The 19,588-nt window shown below is 51.9% G+C and overlaps 3 protein-coding genes across 3 annotated transcripts; 1 reads left to right on the forward strand and 2 right to left on the reverse strand.

Annotated features, from left to right (window-relative positions):
• The first annotated feature begins 119 nt into the window (after nt 1-119).
• Nucleotides 120-13,755, forward strand: RUVBL2 (RuvB like AAA ATPase 2). Its single transcript, XM_079118463.1, has 15 exons — nt 120-467; nt 3,669-3,723; nt 5,307-5,362; nt 5,628-5,769; nt 6,534-6,663; nt 6,828-6,894; nt 9,175-9,281; nt 9,374-9,467; nt 9,748-9,871; nt 10,206-10,300; nt 10,380-10,498; nt 12,420-12,539; nt 12,857-12,986; nt 13,402-13,516; nt 13,648-13,755. Exons 1-15 carry the CDS (start codon nt 456-458, stop codon nt 13,671-13,673), a joined length of 1,392 nt encoding a protein of 463 aa, XP_078974589.1. The 5' UTR covers nt 120-455; the 3' UTR covers nt 13,674-13,755.
• Nucleotides 13,756-13,803: 48 nt separating this feature from the next.
• On the reverse strand, nt 13,804-15,022 carry LHB (luteinizing hormone subunit beta). Its single transcript, XM_079118467.1, has 3 exons — nt 14,893-15,022; nt 14,362-14,529; nt 13,804-14,145 (listed from the first exon to the last, which is right to left on the reverse strand). The coding sequence occupies exons 1-3, from the start codon at nt 14,905-14,907 to the stop codon at nt 13,903-13,905; spliced, it is 426 nt and encodes a 141-aa protein (XP_078974593.1). The 5' UTR covers nt 14,908-15,022; the 3' UTR covers nt 13,804-13,902.
• Nucleotides 15,023-15,726: 704 nt separating this feature from the next.
• On the reverse strand, nt 15,727-18,524 carry SAXO3 (stabilizer of axonemal microtubules 3). The gene is made up of 5 exons (XM_079118465.1): nt 18,326-18,524; nt 17,887-18,087; nt 17,626-17,787; nt 16,603-16,730; nt 15,727-16,104 (listed from the first exon to the last, which is right to left on the reverse strand). Exons 1-5 carry the CDS (start codon nt 18,479-18,481, stop codon nt 15,732-15,734), a joined length of 1,020 nt encoding a protein of 339 aa, XP_078974591.1. The 5' UTR covers nt 18,482-18,524; the 3' UTR covers nt 15,727-15,731.
• Between the last annotated feature and the right edge of the window lie 1,064 nt (nt 18,525-19,588).

Here is a 19,588-nt window from a genome sequence, read left to right on the forward strand (position 1 = left end):
GCAGCCACCTACGTAGCCGTGGACTCGAGCTCCATAGGGAGGGGCTTGTTGCTGCGCTGAACAGAAACGATTGGCTTTTAGATCTGTCCTTCTGAAGCTGGAGGCCCTGAAGTGGGGAGGAAAAGGGTGGGATAAAGAGGAACCGGAGCGTGGAGGACGTGTGGTTCTAAAAGAAGTGTAAAGAATTTTGCAATCGGCCTCAGCAAAAAGGGGGGTTAGAGAAGGCGGAGCCAGGAGGTGTTGGGGACAGACCCCGGAGTTCCGGACACCGGTCTTACCGCTCAGCCTCGCTTGGTGGGCGGGCCCTGACAGTGCCCTCACGCCCTCAAAGCGGGATTTACTTACTTATGAGGAACCATCGAGAACTTTGGAGGACCTGCTAGCCTAGAGCGCCCAAACGCCTCATTCCTAGCACGTTTCCGTTTCCGCTAAGACATTAGCGGTTGGTGAGCATCATGGCAACCGTGGTAAGTGTTGGCGCGTGGTAGAGTGAGAAACGAACTCACACTCTCGAGTCTCAGGGAGGCCCGGAATCCTGGTCTGAGGGAAGAGGGCTGGACCTGGACCGCTGCGTCTGAGGGAGGAGGGCCGGAGTCCGGATTCTTGGATCCCTGCATCTGAGGAGGAGGACAGGGCCAGGGACCCTGGGTCTGAGGGAGGAGGCAGCAGAGTCCTCAAGCTCCGGGGTCTGAAGGAGTGAGAAAAGAATAGTTTGGGATATCTTAATCTCAGCTCTGACCCCCATCATTTTGGGAACTCCAACTCCCAGAATCCTCTGTGCACAATCAGGGCCAGTTCTGCAGTCTTTTGCCCCGGTGTCTGATGAGGGTTGTGTTATCTTGGGTTCCAGTCCATTCGTAGTGCGAGTGGCACCTGTGTTTCAAGAGGGACGAGCAGAAGGGGACCCTTCCAGTGTGAACATGAAGTCACTCGGCGGGTCTTGTGCAGGAAGAGTGTTGAGATCCAAAAGTGTATCTGTGGGGAAGATCCCAGAGGTTGGGATCTTTTCATGGAACCGTTTTGGCTATTTTCATATTTCAAGCAACTTATACAGGACTTGTTTCTGTGTGAATGCTCAATAAATTATTACTGGAATGTTTCAGTGAATGAGTGTGAACCCAAGGAACGTGCTCCAGAAACAGCTGAGTGAAGAAATAACACGACTTGAACTTGGGGGTTGAGCTTGGCTTCCAGATGCCTCATTTCCTATGGTGACCCCAGTCAAATTGAAGGAAGGGCAGGGGAGTGCAGTTAAGTCTATTACTGTTACTGTGGCAAGGAGGAGGAGGCGGGTAGGGAAGTAGGAAAGGACAATGGTCAGAAATTCTGCGGAGGAAACATTGGATGGTGATTTCTGAGTTTCTTTCGTGTGTGTGTGTGTGTGTGTGTGTGTGTGTGTTGAGGGGACATGCTTGGGATCAAAGCCAGGGCCTCACTCATGTTGGCTAAGCGTTCTACCTCTGAGCTACATCCTAGCCCAGTACTGGTGGTTATTTTTGTTTTGGTACTGGGAATTGAGCCCAGGGGCATTCTGCCACTAAACAACATCCCCAGCCCTTTTTATATATTTTGAGACAGGGTCTCACTAAGTTACTCAGGCTGACCTCAAACTTTTGAACCTCCAGCTTCAGTCTCCTGAGTCACTGGGATTACAGGTGTGTGCCACCACACCTGACTCTTGTCCTGAGTTTTTAAATATCTTGGTTCCCACTGGGACCAGCAGGCAGCAGGGTATAGAAGCTTACAGCCAAAAGAAAAGACCTTGTAGGGGGAAGTTTCTCACAAGAGGTCTGTTTCTATCAGGAGAGCAAAGTTTAGGATTCCTGGATCCATGTCTTCTTCCCCCACCTGCCATAAAGGACCTGTGTGTATGGATGAGGGACATTCCCAGCCTGCTGGTAGTAGCTTAGTAGGGGATGTCTCATGCTCCTGGGTTGTAACCTGCTAGTGGAGAAACTAGGTGGGTAGGATCACACAGCAGGGGAGGAGGCTTATGACCATGTGGTGGCCAGAAAGCCTCAACCCAGGGCTCCTGAGAGGAGGCTTCCTCCAGACTGGATGTCCATTAGCCTTGTCTGGTGGAAGAATAGAAGAAAGAGCTGTGGAAAGAAAAGGACAGTTGGGGCAGGTGCTGAGGGGCTGGGTTAGATGCTGGCTTCTTAGTCTTCCCTTGCCATATTGGAAATTATGAAATACCCTAAAGAGTCAGAAAATGATATAATAGATGACACTCACAGGTTTACCACCTGAGTTTCTTTCTTTCTTTTTTTAACAGCTTTATTGAGATATAATTCACATACCATTCATTTCACAACATTTGAAATATACCGTCCAGTGGCTTTTAGTGTATTAACAATTGTGCATCCATCTCTACAGTCAATTTTAGAGCATTTTCATCATTCCAAATAAGAACTCCATACCTCTTTCTGAGCATCCTCTAATTTTCCCATATCTCCCACGCCTGCCCTAGGCAACCTCTGATCTACTTTCTATGGGTTTGCCTATTCTGGATAAGACATGGTCTTTTCTGTGGGAGCTTCTTTCACTTAATATATTTTCAGAGTTCATCCATATCATAGCAGGTATTGAAACATCATTCCTTTTTATGTCTGAATAATATTCTGTTGTGGATAGACCATATTTTTTCATTCATTAATGGACATTTGGGTCCTGTCCACCTTTTGGCTGTTGTGAATAGTGCTGCTGGGAGCATTCATGTAGGTGTTTTTTGTGGCTCTCTAGGGAGCCTTGGATTGTCCCAGGTAAACCATGTGTCACCCTATGTGAGAAAGGATGGTACTGGTTCCTCTATTAAACTGGAAAACAGGAGACCTCATATTTTTTTGTTGTCGTTTTGGTTTTTGTTAGCAGTGCTAGGGGTTGAACCCAGGGGCCTCACATATGCTAGGCAAGTGCTCTGCCACTGAGTTACTTCTCCAACTCATCATACATGGCTTTTAATGAGCTCAATGATATGCACTTCAGGCCACAAGCATTGAGTCCTGAGAGGAATGGGAGAGGCATGGACTGTGCCCTTCATGGAGCTCACATCCATGGAGTCTAAAATATTGATCCAAGAGTGGGAGCTTACACAGGGCAATTGGACTCCTAAGCGAGGTCCTTCATCTGTCTGAGCATCCAGAGGCCTTTAAACTAGTCCAGCAGTGGCAGCAGTCAGGGAGGGTATCTCTTAGAGGGTGGCAGTTGGTCTAATTCAGTGAGAGGTTGGGGAGTGAACAGGCAGCTGGACTGAGAACCAGCATGTGCAAAGTCTGGTGGCTGAGAGCTGGGGCATCAGCCAGGGCCAGACCACCTCCAGTTCTGTGCCTGCTCTGCACTGGTGTCTGCATAATTATTGGGGTTGAGGAGGACTTCATTCACCAGATAATTCCTGGGCACTGAATGTGTACTAGGCCCTGAGAACAGAGCTGTGAATGAAACAGAGAGTCCTTGTCTTCTTGGGACTCAACAGTGTAGTGGGGTCAATCACCCAGCAGTTGGTGACAACTTAGAGGGGTGGGAATGACTGGTGTTTGGTCTGTTGCCTACCTATGAGCTGAAGGAACAAAGAGGAGTTTCTGCTGGGAGGCAGGAGGGAGGGACTGAAGAGGAGCTAATGAAAACTGGAACCACAAGTTTCCTTCTTAAACATCTTCCTGCACCCACAGGCGGCCACAACCAAAGTGCCAGAGATCCGTGATGTGACGAGGATTGAGCGTATTGGTGAGTGAGGTCAGGAACAGGACCTAGACCCTGCCTGCCACATGTCCTGCTCCTGGCCATTAGGGGAGGATCTTGCATTCCAGAGTGGGGTCCAACAGCACATGCGGGGCCCATTGGGCCCCAACCCAGGTTGCACTGCTGCTGCTGGGCTATGTGGTGAGGCTTCTGGCTGTATCTGCCTGGAAGTCATGAAAGAGGACCTCCACTGGGTGCTTGCTGGGGTTGACCCTGAGCCACATGCCCCACCCACCCAGAACACATGAGAGCCTGTGCTCCCTGAGGGCAGTGCCCAGGTCTGGCTCAGCCCCAGCTGTGTCCCCAGCAAAGGTCTCCAGAGCAAAGGCTCAGCAGACAACCTCGAAGGCATGAGCCTGTGTGCCTTAGGATCTTTGCAGTAGCCTGTGAGGGGCGTGGGGCATGGTGACCTATCGTACTGTTTTTAGCTGAGATAACTGAATCTCAGAGTGCCCACGTCACTGACCCAGCTCTCACAGCAAGCAGCTAGGTCCAGGAGCAGAAAGTTGAGGCACCGTGCAAGGTGCAGCCTCCAGACGGAGAGCTTCATTTGGAGGGAAGAGACTGAACTCACTCAGAGCCTCTGAGAAAGGCAGTAAGGGATTATGGCTCTGAGCTTGGCTTCTGAAAGCTTATTGCTAGATTCTGAGTTGAACTCTACCACTTCTGAGCTTGTGACTGGGGATTTCATACTCTCTATGCCTCAGTTTCCTTGTCTGCAAAATGGACCTAAGGCAGTTCACCTCAGTAAACATAAAATCAGTAAGATAATCTGTATGTGTGTGTATCAACACTGCTTTGCCCGTTAAAGGGCCAGATCTTGCTGGGAGCTGAGGACCTGGTGAAGACTAGCACCACCTTGTACCTGTCCTTAGTGTTTACAGTCTAGTATAGCGATCGGCAGATCTTAAAGGGCTAAGTGGAAAATCTTTGATGAAACTTACTCAACATTTGTCACAGTGGAAAAGCAGCACAGATAGTAAATGAATCGGTGTGAGGATGTTCCAGTAAAACTTTATTTACAAAAGCAAGTGACTGGCCCACAGGCTATAGTTTGCTGGGCACTGTTCTGGTGTAAAGCGCTGGAGCCCTGTTCTGGTGTAAAGCGCTGGAGTTCACTTGGTCTGGGGCTTAGAACCTGACCTGAGCTTCCTCCACCCATCCCTATGCATGAGGGCCTGGGGCTATTGTCATTGATCTCCAGAAGTGCTTCCTGGTTGCTAATAGCCAGAGCTCTTGTTTCTCAGGGTTATGTGGAGTGAAACTACTGAGTACTGCAGTCAGTCACAAATACCAATTGTAATTGTTCACCCTCATGGTTAGTTCTTGGGCTGATTATGTGGTTGAACAAGTCTCAGCGATTTTAGTCCAACTACAGTGTGTCCTAGAAGCAGCTCCAGTTAATTGAGCATTTGCCATGTCAGCCATCCTCCAGGTGGGGTGGAGATTTGGGTCCTCTGTTTGACCAAAAAGGAAATCGGAGCCTGGAGGGGAAGCCCTTCACCTCAGGCCAAGCGTTTTTACAAGCTGGCAGCAACTGTGTCTCTTGATTGTGTCCCTACACACAGGTGCTCACTCCCACATCCGGGGACTGGGGCTGGACGATGCCTTGGAGCCACGGCAGGTAAAGGAAAGAGGACAGGGGTGTGAGGGCTGCTTGATCAGAGCCTTGGGCAGTAGGTACTGTGTTCTGATCTTTCAGGCCTTTGAATACATATTTATAAAATTCAGTCACACATGGAGTTTTATTAAGTTAGAATAAACATTTTTCTTCTTTCAGAAGTCCTTGACACCAACTTCTGCTTTCATCTCACTAAATAGGATGTAGTAGAAATACAGTAGCAGCCCAGTAGGAAGTCACCTCACACACTTTCACCTCCCGCCTACAGGCTTCCCAGGGCATGGTGGGTCAACTGGCAGCCAGGCGGGCAGCCGGTGTGGTGCTGGAGATGATCCGAGAAGGGAAGATTGCTGGGCGGGCAGTCCTCATTGCTGGCCAGCCAGGAACTGGGAAGACAGCCATTGCCATGGGTAAGAGGCCTTGTGGGGCATTTCTCCTGATCTCTACCCAGTAATCCCTCCTATGTAAATCAAGGTCAAGTTCAGCTCCATTAGACAGACAACCCAAAATGGTAGGGGCTTGAACACCCAGGGTTCATTCTTTCACATAGAAAACTCTGGAAGTGGGCCATTTAGGGCTTATTGAGCAATTCTATGAGTTCTTCTATCTTCCCACCTCAACATTCTCTATACTTGCGTTAAGGTCACCTCACGTTCTAAGAAGGTTACCTGTGTTCCAGCCTTCCCACCTATATTTCAAACAGTAGGAAGCAAAGAATAGCAGAAAAGAATGAAGTTGTACCTTCCTACAGTTTTCTCCCTTAAAGCAGCTCTCCTGAAAATCCCATGTACTTATGCTCCTGTCTTTTTGACTAGTAATTGATCATATGGTCACACTCTGCTGCAAAGGAGACTGAGACATTAAGGAAGTTTAATTTTCAGATTTTTGAATTTGGATTATTGTTGCTTTAATTAGAGGTCTATTAAGGAAGAAAAGGAAGATGGTGACCTTGACATGGTCCCATCCTGTGTGAAGTATTCTATGGTAGAAGTAGCATAAGACAGAAGAGACTCCTGATCCTATTGCGGGGGCGGGGGGGGGGGGGGGGGAGGGAAATGTGGCAGGTGGCAGGGGTGACTTCTCAGATAAGTGGACCCTGGAGCAACTTGCCATGGAGGAGGTGTGGGGAACTAGTGCTAGAGGCCACCTGCCTACCTGACCACCTCCTCCCCAGGCATGGCCCAGGCACTGGGCCCCGACACCCCATTCACAGCCATCGCCGGCAGTGAGATCTTCTCCCTGGAAATGAGCAAGACCGAGGCGCTAACACAGGCCTTCCGCCGATCCATTGGTGTTCGCATCAAGTGAGCACTGGGCCCTGTTGTCAGAGTGGGGAGGGTTGTTCCAGCTCCCAGTGGCCCAGGGCAACCCCGTCATGGTGCTGTCCTTTGCCCAACTGCCTGTGGGACCTGGCGACTCCTGAGGGCTCAGGAGTTGGACTGAGCCCTCAGATCTGCTCTTTGGCCAGGGAGGAGACCGAGATCATCGAAGGGGAGGTGGTGGAGATCCAGATTGATCGGCCAGCCACAGGGACGGTGAGTCTGCAAGTTGTTCCAGGATGAGGCCACTTTCAGCCCCAGAATTGGAGGGCAGGGGTGTTAGGTCTGTATTGAGATCAGAATTCCATAGAAAGTTCTAGCTGCAGATCAAAGCTGCCCAAGTACTGGCTACAGGGGTCAGTTGAGTTGGCAGTGGTTTGTCCCTTCTCAAGGAACATGGTGAGCAGTTAGGACTGAGGTAGTGGAATGATGAGAAATAAGTTCTGAGATTTTCTCACCGTTCAGTTCTACCAGTTAGGCTTTGGGAAACCTGCTCTGTAGGATTTAAACAACTTAGTGCCCAGGGTGTGCCCATCCAGCCTCCGTGACAGGTGTGATTCACTCCCTTTCTTCTAACCTAAGAATTATAAATGAAACAGGTATAAAGAAACATGTTTAAAAGGTGTGAATTCTAATAAACCATTATGAAACACTCTTATAATCACTCCTAAGATAAAAAAGGAACTTGGCAGCCCACCACAACCCCTTCCTTGTGTCTCTCCCATCACCCGAGGCTGCCACAGAGGTAGCCACCCTTGCCTGCACTTGCTTCCTGCAGCATTGTTAAGAGTCTTCATCACCCAGCTGTGAGTTCCTAGAGGCTGTGGTTTGTCCTACCTGGGGTTTTCTCCTTCTCTTCTTTGTTTTTGTTTTTGTTTGTTTGTTTGTTTTGTTTTTTGTTTTTTAAGATAAATTCATATAATATGAAATTAACCATTTTATAGTATAAATTCAGAGGCACTTGGTACATTTACACTGTGGGGTGACCATCGCCTCAGTCTATTTTTAGAACTTTTCCACTGCCCTAAAAGGAACCTGTGCCCCCTAAGCATTGGGTCCTCATTCTCCCTGTTCCCCAGCCCTGGCAGCCACTGATGTGCCTCCTGTCTATATGGATTGCCTGCTCTGGGCATTTCATGGAAATGGAAATGTTCAGATGTGGCCTTTAGTGTCTGGCTGCTTCCAGCTCCACATGATGTTTTTGAGATTTATCTGTTTTTGTGGTTCTCCTTTATATATTAAGTCTCTACTGCTGATAAAATGCTTAGGAAAAGAAAACTTCAAATGTACTTCAAGCCATTGACCTAATCCCTGGTCACCTTTGTTTTCTGTTTTGTATACACATCCTCTTCTTTTTTCATATGCTCCTTATTTTTAATGGAGACTTAAAATGCATAGTACGTTGACTTGCAGTTTTAATAACTACAAATAGCCTTCTAAATTAGTTCTATTACCAATTAAATTTTGAATGGTAAAAATATGGCAAAATATTTAAATATAGGGAAAGCTATTTCCAAAGTACATCTTCCAAGTAGAATTTTTGTCATACAAGAAATCCATAGACGAATGTATCCTCCCTGTAAAAACTGTAAACCCGAGGCGGAGGGTGAAGTTTGGTGGTAGAACGCCTGCCCTGCACACTTGAGGCCCTGGCTTCCATCCCCAGCACTGCAAGGAGAGAAAACAAAACAACTGAGTAAGCCCGGAAGTCCCTTTTATTCCCTCTAATCTAGCCTTTTATTCTGCCTTCCGTCCCTACGAAGCATTCACAGCATAATTCCAGACAGCAGAGATATTTGGATCCCTGGGGAAAGTTGGGACAGTGTTAACTGAGCTTATCTTGTGGGGAAGAGGTACAAAATTTTTCCTTTCTCCTTTTTGTTTAGTTGTGTTTGAGATTTCATGATCAACAAAAAGCACTTTGCCCAGAGCACTTGGTCATACCTGTAGTCCCAGCTGCTCAGGAGGCTGCAGCTGGAAGATCACTTGAGCCCACTAGTTAGAGACTAGTTTGGGCAACGCAGTAAGACCCCATCTGAAAATAACCAATACCAAATGTAGTGCTGCCGAGCATCAAACCCAGTGCCTCACAAGTGCTAGGCAAGTGCTCTGCCACTAAGCTATAGCCCCAGCCCCCAAAACACCTTTTTTTGAGTTAAGAAACAAATGTTAGCCTGTGGCCTGCCTCGTGACCATTTTATGGGACCTTTGGCCTGCGTTACTTGCGTTTATTATATTTATGAACAACTTTGTTGAGTTGTAATTGACATTTGGTAGCTGTACATATCAAAAGGGCACAGCATGGTGAACTCTGACTTGCATGTCCCCATGTCAAGGCAGTGGCTATTTCCCTGTCCCCAAAAGCTGTCTTGTGGACTGCCCAGTTTGGAGCTGGATAAACAGTGAACAGAATAGGACCAGAAGTTTATTAAGCTGGAAGTTTTCCGGTGACATTGGGGCCCTCTGAGCCATTTCCCTGGCTTGTCACCCTCCCAGGGCTCCAAGGTGGGCAAGCTGACCCTCAAGACCACAGAAATGGAGACCATCTATGACCTGGGCACCAAGATGATTGAGTCACTTACCAAGGACAAGGTCCAGGCTGGGTGAGCAGTTGGAGACTAAACTGAGTAGCTGGAGTTTTAGGGGAAGTTTAGGTCTTTTCCTCTCCTCACTCCTGCCCTTTCTTCCTCTGCAGGGACGTGATCACCATTGATAAGGCCACAGGCAAGATCTCCAAACTGGGCCGCTCCTTCACACGTGCCCGTGACTATGATGCCATGGGCTCCCAGGTGCAAATGGGGCCCTGGAATGTTTCCATTTCCTCTCATTCCTTGGCCCATGGATCTGGATCCTGCTGTAACCCTGATCCTATATCCCTGTGGTACTCCTGGGTGTTCCCTTAACCCTTGGGTAGCTGGGACCACTCAGCCTGGCGCTATAGCTCTGCATTGCCCCATGCTGCCCATGGCGTCCGAACCCCATAACCATCAGTGCTCTTTAAGGACCCTGGTCTCCCCAGACAGACACCTTGTCCTTTCCTGCCTTCACACCCCACCCCTTGCCCTGCAGACCAAGTTCGTGCAGTGTCCTGACGGGGAACTCCAGAAACGCAAGGAGGTGGTACACACCGTGTCCCTGCACGAGATCGATGTCATCAACTCCCGCACCCAGGGATTTCTGGCTCTTTTCTCAGGTCAACCCCGCCCTGGACGCACATCTTCCTTTAGACACCTCTGTGCTTTCTCCCCTTCATCCCTGCTAGCTGTCTCTGTTCTTTTCAGTGGGTTTGGTCCATCCTCTGTTATTGCCATTCAACTCCCTCTGCCAGGTGGTGTGGTGAGGGCAGGACTTTGCCCTCTGTCCCTCCTCTCCGGTGCTGTTTCAGACTCCCTGGTTCTTCCGTTGCTTTGCCTTGGTCTTTCTCTCCTTCCTCCATTCCTGGCACCCATCTTTTTCTATTTCCCTACCTTCCAGCCTTGGACCTATCCCCTTTCTGACTTCCATGATACCACTCTTGTCTCCTACAGGTGACACAGGGGAGATCAAGTCAGAAGTCCGGGAGCAGATCAATGCCAAGGTGGCTGAGTGGCGTGAGGAAGGCAAGGCAGAGATCATCCCTGGGGTGAGTGGCCAGGGTCGGGGGCAGGTGGGGTAAACAGGGATGCAGGTGGTGAGTATGACACGTACCCAATGACTTCCAGGTGCTATTCATTGATGAGGTCCACATGCTGGACATTGAGAGCTTCTCCTTCCTCAACCGGGCCCTGGAGAGTGACATGGCACCTGTCCTTATCATGGCCACCAACCGTGGCATCACGCGGTGAGTAGTTGCAGATGCCTCCATTAAAAGGGAAGCAGGTATTGTCGCAGGAAAACAGAGCATAGTGGCCCTCAGCACCTCAGCGGATCAGGCAAAGGTGAGCTTTCCCCCTAGTTAGCTGGTCTGCCCTACAAGGAGGCCTTGCTGCCCCTGTAGTACTTAGGCTGCAGGTCATTCATCTGGGTGCTGAGGGGATTTTTAATTTTGAGAGAACAGTGACATCTGTTAGATGCTACATATACCACTATAATCAATTTAGTGAGAGTTAACTACTTACTCATCAAAATTTTTAGTTTTGTTTTTTAAAGAAACTGGAATATTCCTGAGAGACACAGAGCACCATGCTCAGGTAAAACCCTGGACCCTCTACCCTAGGGTGTTACTGGCACTCTATGGCATGGTCCCAGTTGGCTCTCCTCTCACCTCATCCACATTTGGGACCACAGCGAAGCAGGAAGGAGGAGGTGGACTGGCAGCCTCCAAAAAAGAGGCTGTGGTCTGGAGGCTTTACCCAGCACTTCCACGCTTGGGTGCCTGACTGTGGCCTGACTCTAAGGGAGGCCAGGGAATGTTGTCTCCAGTGCCATGTGCCCAACCGAAACTGGGCAGTGGGCATGGTATCACTAAGGGAAGCAGGAGGCGTGGCTACCCAAAGCAATGGCAGCTCTACCTGGCTCTATCACAGTCACTTCCTGGATGGACTCCTTGGGCCTTCAGAGCAGCTCAGGAGGTGGCTGGCAGTTAGCTCAGTGGTCATACATATGCCAAGTGTATGCAAGGCCCTAGATTCATATCTAGCTCCAAAAGAAAATGAAGTTCCGAGGTGGATATCAGTTCAGCCTCAATTTACAGACCACACCAGCACAGCCCAGTGACTTGTGGTGGCGCATCTAGGTGTCAGGGCCTGAAGAGATGCTCTGAGCCCTGTGCAGTAGCTGCAGATTATGGTGTGGAGCCCCCCAGGGGCATTGGGAGGATACCCACCAATTTACAGATTCCATGTTCATGAATCTGTTTGCTTGCTAAAATTTATCTGTAATCCCCAAATCACTTTTCAGGGTCCTTTTGCTGTCACTCACAGACGTGTACAGAGTGGCACACATTGAAACCTCCTGATGCCACGATCCCAGCCAAGGCTGCTGGGCATCACCCTGCCTGCTGTTTCAGCTCCCTTGCTGTAAACCAGTGCCATTTTCCTGGTCAATTTAGCGCCACATTGGTCACTGTTTTGTGCTTTTTTGGTGCTTTTTTGTCAGTTAAAAAGTCCCTTGAGCTTAGTGCTAAGGTGCCAGCTAGTGTTCCTAAGCACAGGAAGACTGTGCTGAGCCTCATGTACACAAGTGGCAGTGCTGTTGGCTGGGAGCTCAGTTTGAGAGGTCAGCAGCATGTGCTGAAAAATGTCCTTACAGAGACTTGGTGATGTATTGGTTGGTTGGTTATAGTGTTGTGACCAGGGCTCATAGGAACCTAACCCCGCGTTTCCCTCAGGAGCAGTAACTCCCTCCATGTGTTACAGTGACTTTACAATGCAGCTACCATGAATATTGAGAATTGCTTTATTTCCTGTCACCTATCATGAACCAGGCCTGTACCTGCCCAGGTGTAGTAAGGAACAAGACAGGCATGTTCCCTTTCTTTCTGGAGGTTTGCATGGAGCAGGGAGTGGGACCTTGATCCAGTAATCCCAGACATAGATATCTAGGACCAGCCTCCACTCTTGAGGAGGGTGCTCCAGGGATTGACGCAGTTGGGGAAGGCTGTACAGTCAGAAGGTGATGTAAGTGAGGAGCTGAAGGTTAAGTGGTATTTAGTCCATAGAGTGGGCTGTGATGGACAGGTGGGTGGGAGTATTTTGAGTAGCAGGACAGAGAGCTGGGTTCTGGGAACATCACCGGATGGCCTTTCCTGCCCTCTTCCCCAGGATCCGGGGTACCAGCTACCAGAGCCCCCATGGCATCCCCATTGACCTACTGGACCGGCTGCTTATCGTCTCTACCTCTCCCTATAGTGAGAAGGACACGAAGCAGATCCTCCGCATTCGGTAAGGTGGGTGGCCTCGTGCCCTCCCTGTTTGTAGGGTTGGGTGGTCTCTGCCTGGGCCTGTGCAGGGAAGTCTGAGTTGGGCGTCCTGACAATGACATCTGACCCAGGGGAGGTGTGGTGACTGATATGAGGAAAGAGCCTTAGATTGGGGGTGAGGAGGTCCAGGTCCACCCCTACCTCAGTGGCTCTTCTAGCTTCAGCATCCTGTGGTTCTGAGATACAGACTCCACATGTTCCCCAGGGGCGAAGGGCCAGGGGCATACTGCAGTCAGAGGCCCAGCTCTGGCTGAGTGTCCCCTGCCCACCTGCCTGCAGGTGTGAGGAGGAAGATGTAGAGATGAGTGAGGACGCCTACACAGTGCTGACCCGTATTGGACTGGAGACTTCCCTGCGCTATGCTATCCAGCTCATCACAGCTGCCAGCCTGGTGTGCCGGAAACGCAAGGTCAGCCAGCTGAGTCAGCCAGTTGGGGCCGGATTGAATGAATGACCCACTCCTCCAAGGGCTTCCAGTGGAAGGTTGTATTAAGCCCCCGAGTATACATTTTCAAAGGCAGGGAATTTTCATCCTAAGTGTGTTTCTTTATCTCTTGTCCTGGCACATAGAAGGTGCTCAGCAAGCACTGTTAACTATAAGTAGATCCTAAGTTCATCTCACAGATGAGGAAATTGAAGGTTGGAGAGGCTGGGCTACTCATCAAAAGGTGGCTCAGGCAGGATTGAACCCAGATCTGGCCCAGAATCCCATCCCTTGCCTGCCAGCCTCTGCTGCCTAGGTGGTGGCAGTGGCATGAGCTGAGATCTGTGTCCCCTGGGCCTCATAAGGAAGGGCCCTTTGAGGACTCGTCCTCCCTCTCTAGGGCACAGAGGTGCAGGTAGATGATATTAAGCGGGTCTACTCACTCTTCCTGGACGAGTCCCGTTCCACGCAGTACATGAAGGAGTACCAGGATGCTTTCCTCTTCAACGAACTCAGTGAGTGTCCCTACCCTGTGCCCAGTGCTCCCACTGTCACTCTTGATGGGAGAGGTGAGAAGCTTGGTCAGGAGAACTCAGGCCCTGTCCTCCAGGCCACACTGACCATGTGGCTTCCCTTCTCCCCACAGAAGGTGAAACCATGGACACCTCCTGAGCTGGATGCCACCCCACACCTACCCTGTTTTCTACCAGAGTTCTGACACTGTGACTTTGTATAAAATGGTTTTGAAACTGGACCCATGATGTGCTGTGTGTGTGCTGCCCTAAGCCCACAGAAGGACACCCCCAGAGTGCAGATTGAAAAGCCTTTATTGGAAGGGGAGGACTAGAGCACCTGTGGGCTCTAGAAGCTGGGGTGGGCAGGGAGTTGTGGGGGAAGGCCCTTAGAGAAAGAGGAGGCCTGGAAGGTGGGGCAGGTCACAGGCCAAGGGTTGAGCTCTGGGCCCCCCGCAGTCAGAATTGCTGAGGCGACAGGGCCCACAGTGGCAGCTGAGGGCCACTGGGAAGGAAACCATGGGGTCCACACCAGGTGGGCAGCCAGGGAGCCGGATGGAGGAGAAGCGCAGCTCACGGTAGGTGCATACTGGCTGGGGCACAGGCGGCAGGGCAGCAGGCAGTACCCGAACCTAGAGGCAGGATGTGGGGGCAGTGGGCATCTGCCTGGCACCAGGTCCTAGACTCAGGTGTCCATGAAACCACCCACCACCTTTCCCACACACTTAGCACTATCTCCCCTTCCCCCTGCCCCAGGTGCCAGACCATCCACCCTGCTGCCACCTTCTGTCTTCTGTGGGTATGGAACTGAAGTGGCAGCCCCCTCCTGCCTGCCCTGGGTAGCTCACCATGCTGGGGCAGTAGCCAGCACAGATGCTGGTGGTGAAGGTGATGCACACTGGGCAGGCCTCATTCTCAGCAGCCAGGGTGGCATTGATTGGCCGACACAATGGCCGTAGTGGCCCCCTGGAGGCCCACACCGCACTCATGCTCAGCAGCAGCCACAGCAGCAGCCCCTGGGACAAGGTCAGTGCCTCAGGCCCAGTCTGAGACCTCAGCCCTGAACCCTTGCCCTCCTATCTCCTGAATACACACATTCAGGACCAGGGGTCCTGCCTTACATCTTCCACTCAGGATATTCGATGCTTGATCCCTACGCCTGACACAGGCCCTCAGGGTCCATCCCACAGCCCAAGGGAACCCAGATGTCCCAGTTGTTAAGATATCTACCTTCAGGTGTGCTCCACCCACTTCCCTCCTGTAGCAAGCCTGCTGATTGTCACCCTGCTGGAAAGAGACTTCCTTCCCAGGTCACAAGTCTCCCTCTTTATGCCAGTTAGGGTGGAGATGGGAGGTGCCCAGGGGCCCTACAGTCTTACCTGGAGCAGCTCCATTCTTGATGTCTCCCCTACCTCCTCTACCTGGCTTTATACCTGTACATTGTGGGGGTGGCAAGGCCACTAAGCAGTGGCAGCAAGCTGGGGTAACCTGGACACTAATCCCCCTGGGGGCGAGAGGAGGACAAGGTCAGGGAAGCGCAGGTGTGTTCTGCCCCGCCCCTCAGTGGCTCCAGTGGCAAGGGTGAGACCACAGTAAAGGCGAAGCCACAGACTCAGACCTGAGCCTAGTCTCTGTTGGAGGCACAGGAAGTGAGGTACAAGAATCCCTGGGCCCATCACAGAAGGGAGACTAAACTCTTGGCCAGAGATGCTTGGCTGAAGCCTCAATTCTAATCCACTGAGACAGGCTGAAAGCCAGTGGGTTCTCATGGTAGAGTCCAGCCTCTTCAGAGGAGCGTAGATTCTATCCAAAGAGGGCCTCTGAATTACTATGCTGGGTGGGGCCACGCTTGCCCCTAGATGCTGCACAAGAGAGCTAATCTCCCCCACACCCAAATCCCCAGAAGTTAGGGCTCGAAGAGCCGGCCCCAGAAATGGGTGTGATTTAGGTTATTTAACTCATTGACTACATTAGGACCCGCCCGCTCAGCCACAGCTTCAATGTGCGTTTTCTGGGCTCGGTTCCTCCAAATATGAACATGTCTAGGGTTACCCAGTCCACATCAATAAATTCGGTGGGGTATCTAGCTCCGCTCCGCATAGTGGGCGGGGCTCCTGAGCTCAGCTTCGCCCAGCGTGTCCCCAGTCGCGGTCTTCCTGACTCGGCTCCGCCTCACAGCTTGGGAGGTGAGTTCGGGGGCGGGGCTGGCCCGGCCAGCTCAGACTAGCTCTGACTTCAAGCTGCCATAGCGAGAGTTCTCGGTGCGGTAGGCTTTAGGCACGCTGTAGATGCCAGGCAAGGGCTTCCAGTGGGGGCCACCCCAGGGCGCCTCCAGTGGGCAGGAGCGATCAAGCCGGCGGAGTGGGTGCACCGGGGAGCTGTAGGACTCCTGAGCCAAAGTCAGGGCCCCGCGATGCGGCACGGCTGGCGTCCCCGGGCGCACGTGTGGCAGGCGGGCCCGTGGTGGTCCGGGCGGCAGTGGGAAGGGCGAACACCGTGTCCGCTGCGGGCCGTGGCCCCGGGCCTGAGGCATCTTCTGGAAGCCCCAGAAGTTCAGCGTGTCCTTGCAGGCGTATCTGGATAGCTCCTTCCTGTGGGAGGGAGGCAGCATGGGGAAGTCTGTATCCTTGGAACCAGGCTGAGCCTCCGACTTCTGGCCCGAAGGAGACTGCAGACCCAAACTTCCTGCTTTTCGAGGGAGGGACATGTTTGTAGAAGCCTGGGACCCCTTAAAGAGGGGGACCTGGAGACATGGAGCCTGGATTCCTGGGTCGAGCCTGGAAACTGGTGTTCTCGCTTCCTTGTGAAGGAATATCTGGGGGCTCAATTACCGAAGAAGCTCCGCCCTAAAACCTCAGGACTCCGCCCCCAGATTCAAAGCCCTGTCTTGGGCTCTCGGCAGGCTTCCTATCCTACCAAGTTATGGACACCTAGATGCTAAAAGAGGTAGAGGCTGGGATCCGAACTTTAGTTCTTGCGTGTGCAAGAGTTGAAGCCTGGGACTAGTGAGTCAGAAAAGAGGACTGGGCTCCCACCAGCATCTACAGGGATGTGCAGCCGGGTGGTACCCAGCGAGGACATGGGCTCACTTCGTGTAGCAGCGGAAGTCCCGGGCCGAGGTGGTCAGATAGGGCTGATGATGGTCCAGGACTCCCTTGTCGGATATTGTGAAAGGCCGGCCAGTCAGCTCAGGGTTCTTCGTCCAGGGGATTAGGGCCTGGGGGAGGGGAAGGGGGTAAGAAAGACACCATGTACCCTGTTCCAAGCCCGGTGTATCAGATTCAGAATCCCTTTTCTTAGGTCTTAACAACCCTGCTGGGCCAGGCCTTGCTACTGTGCCCCCGGATTAGAATTCTTCCCGACCAATCCCACACTAGACTACTTGAGCTTCGCTCCCTAATTCAGAACCCTTATGAGTCCTACTACCGCTCCAATCCAAACACTTTTTTTTTTTTTTTTTTTTTTTTTTTTTTGCGGTGCTGGGTATCGAACCCAGGGCCCTGTGCTTGCAAGGCAAGCACTTTACCAACTGAGCTATCTCCCCAGCCTCCAAACACTTCTTACTAGTCAAGAAATTTAAATCCAGGCAAGAAATTTAAATCCAGGCCCGCAGCCACAAAAAAAGTTAAAACAAACAAACAAAAACTTCCCATTTCCACTCCCAGTCAAACGTCAAACGTTCTTGGTTCTGGCACTGAAACTCAGCAGCATCTTACGCAACAATTCCACTTTACGTTTTCCTCACAACTAAATCTAATCCCACCTCCCAACCCTACACCGTCTTAGAATATTCTAGTACCGCTCCCGGGGGCAGAGAGCTACCTGGTCCGGTCCCACCAGCCTACGCCTTCTACCTAGTTCTGCACCAGCCTGAGAGTCGAAATTTCAAATTTGCAGTCCCTTCCTCCTTCAGGCCCCGCCTCAAAAGGTCCACCCCAGCCCCTGTATCCAGTATTCCACTCCATATCCTTTAGCCACGTCGCAAGCACAAAATTTCTTTTGGCTCAGCCCCAGGATTTCCTAGTCTGGTCCCTAACCTCAGAGCCTCCGACCCTGCCCCAGGATCTCCAAGCTCTGCGTGGTAGCACCAGCGCGGTCTGCCATTCGGCTACCTGGGAAGGGCCCCCGCGGTGGTGGTCCACCAGCTCCAGGGGCTGGGGCCCAAAGTAGAAGACGACTCGCCGGTCCTGGCTGGGCCAACCCTTGTACTGTGCCTTGGTCTCGCTGCTGTGGTGTTTTGTGATGAGGGGGAGGCGCCAGCCTCGGTGTCTGAGCTGCACGAAGGTGACCCAGAAACCCAAGGTGAGGGCAGGGGACTCCAGTGCGGTCCCCAGCCCTGTCCTCCTGCGAACTCTGGAATCCCAGAACCTTACTTTTTCTCCTAAAGCCTTAATCCCTACTGTCCGCGTGGGATCCGCAGGCTCTGGGGCTCTGGGCTGAGCGTAGGGACCGCCCAGGGTTTTGGGCACGTGGGCCGAACGGTAGGTTGTCTCCCATCTGCTGATGACTTCGTCAAAAGCCCAGATGTGTAAATCCTGCTTTGCGGCGTGGGATAGGGGTTCGGCGACGGTGGACTGGGGAGAAGGTGCAGCATGTGAGCTAGAGACTCAGGAGTCCGCCCTGCCCCCTCTCCCTGTTCTTCCTTCAGCCCCTGGTTCCTTCAGCATCCAGGTCCCCGGGCCCCTCCTCTCTCAGGCCCAGGACTCCAGGGCCCTCTTCCTTCAGCCAGGGGTCCAAACCCCCAATCCGCTTTTCTCTCAGCACCCAGGTTTCTGTATCCTTAAGGCCACCTTCCGTCTACGGTCCTCTCACCTGTACAGTGGGCGGGGGGAAAGACACAGAGGGGATAATGTGGTGGGCAACGCCACTGCTGGTTAGATGCCAGTTGGGCCAGGATCCAGACACCTCCGTTCCAGAAATGGGAGGCCATGGGGGGCCATAGCGCAGAGCTAGGGTCCTACCCGCCATGGTCCCACCCCAACCCCGGGGCCTAGCTGGAGCGGGCTTGTTGTTGCTGTTGCCCCAGGTAACAGAACCCGCCCACCGTGAACTCAGCCAATGAAGGGCCTGCCGGCTTGTGGATCAATGGAGTGAGACTCAGGCATAGAGATAGAGACTTCGAGAAAGATGGACAGAGACCCAAATAGGGGCATAGAAATAGATACACGGGGAGGGTGTGGAGACAGAGAGAGAGGAAGGCAGAAAGAGGATAGGGTTGCAGGGAAAAGGAAAGAAGATCAGAGAGTTTCAGAGGGGGAGGTGTGGGGGCCAGGGGACATACCCTGAGAAGCTTACTCAAGGAGGAGGAGTAAGAAGAGAGACCTTAGCACATCAGGGATTCCTTCAGAAACACCCCCTTTCCTATAGAGTTCAAACCCTCCAGTTGCCTCCCCCTCTGCCAGGGCTGCCCACCTCGGAGTAACGAATTCCAGACGGCCGGGTCGCACCCCTCCACCCATGTGTGTTGAAGGAGCCGCGGCGCCGCCAGCCATCCTGCCTGCCTTTGATTTGGCTGAAAACTTCCACCTGGGTATAGGAGGAGGGAGCAAAGAGGAGAGACCCCCAAGAGAAATCCACAGGGAAATACTTAGGGAAAAGGGGGGTGGGAGGACATGGACTACTAACTCAGAGACAAGAGACACAGGAAGTTAGAGAGACAGAGCCCTCTGTGACAAAAAAGAGTGGAATCAAGAAGTAGAAACAGGCAGCAAAACCTGCCCTGCTCAGGGACCCAGTCTCAGGCCATGGAAGGGCGCAGGGATAGCTAGGTCCTTAGCACAAAGCTGGACCTAAAATTGTGTGTGTAGAGGGCTGGGGAGATAGCTCAGTTGGTAGAGTGCTCACCTTGCAAGCACTAAGGCCCTGGGTTCAATCCCCAGCATCGCAAAAAACAAAACATAAAATTGTGTGACTGTGTCCACACATGCACACCAGGTGTGGAACAATGGAGTGGTAATACATGAAGGGAGAGAGTTTGGGGACTTCCTTGTCACCTTCTCACTATGAAGAGCTTCAAGGCCTCTGCCTCCTCAGCCCTCATCATTTCATCCACTAGTTCCATCTTCAGACAGAGAA

This window comes from Sciurus vulgaris (assembly GCF_902686455.1).
Source record: "Sciurus vulgaris genome assembly, chromosome: 17".
In the NCBI taxonomy this organism is placed as follows: domain Eukaryota; kingdom Metazoa; phylum Chordata; class Mammalia; order Rodentia; family Sciuridae; genus Sciurus; species Sciurus vulgaris.

Coding starts and splice junctions, on each gene's coding strand:
- RUVBL2 (XM_079118463.1), top strand. Junction 3,724..5,306: donor GACGAGGATTGAGCGTATTG/GTGAGTGAGGTC, acceptor CCCTACACACAG/GTGCTCACTCCCACATCCGG. Junction 12,540..12,856: donor AAGCAGATCCTCCGCATTCG/GTAAGGTGGGTG, acceptor ACCTGCCTGCAG/GTGTGAGGAGGAAGATGTAG.
- LHB (XM_079118467.1), bottom strand. Junction 14,146..14,361: donor CTGGCTACTGCCCCAGCATG/GTGAGCTACCCA, acceptor TCCTGCCTCTAG/GTTCGGGTACTGCCTGCTGC.
- SAXO3 (XM_079118465.1), bottom strand. CDS start 18,481: ATGGCGGGTAGGACCCTAGCTCTGCGCTATGGCCCCCCATGGCCTCCC. Junction 17,788..17,886: donor TTAAGGCTTTAGGAGAAAAA/GTAAGGTTCTGG, acceptor ACCTTCGTGCAG/CTCAGACACCGAGGCTGGCG. Junction 16,731..17,625: donor ACCGCGGGGGCCCTTCCCAG/GTAGCCGAATGG, acceptor CCCCTCCCCCAG/GCCCTAATCCCCTGGACGAA.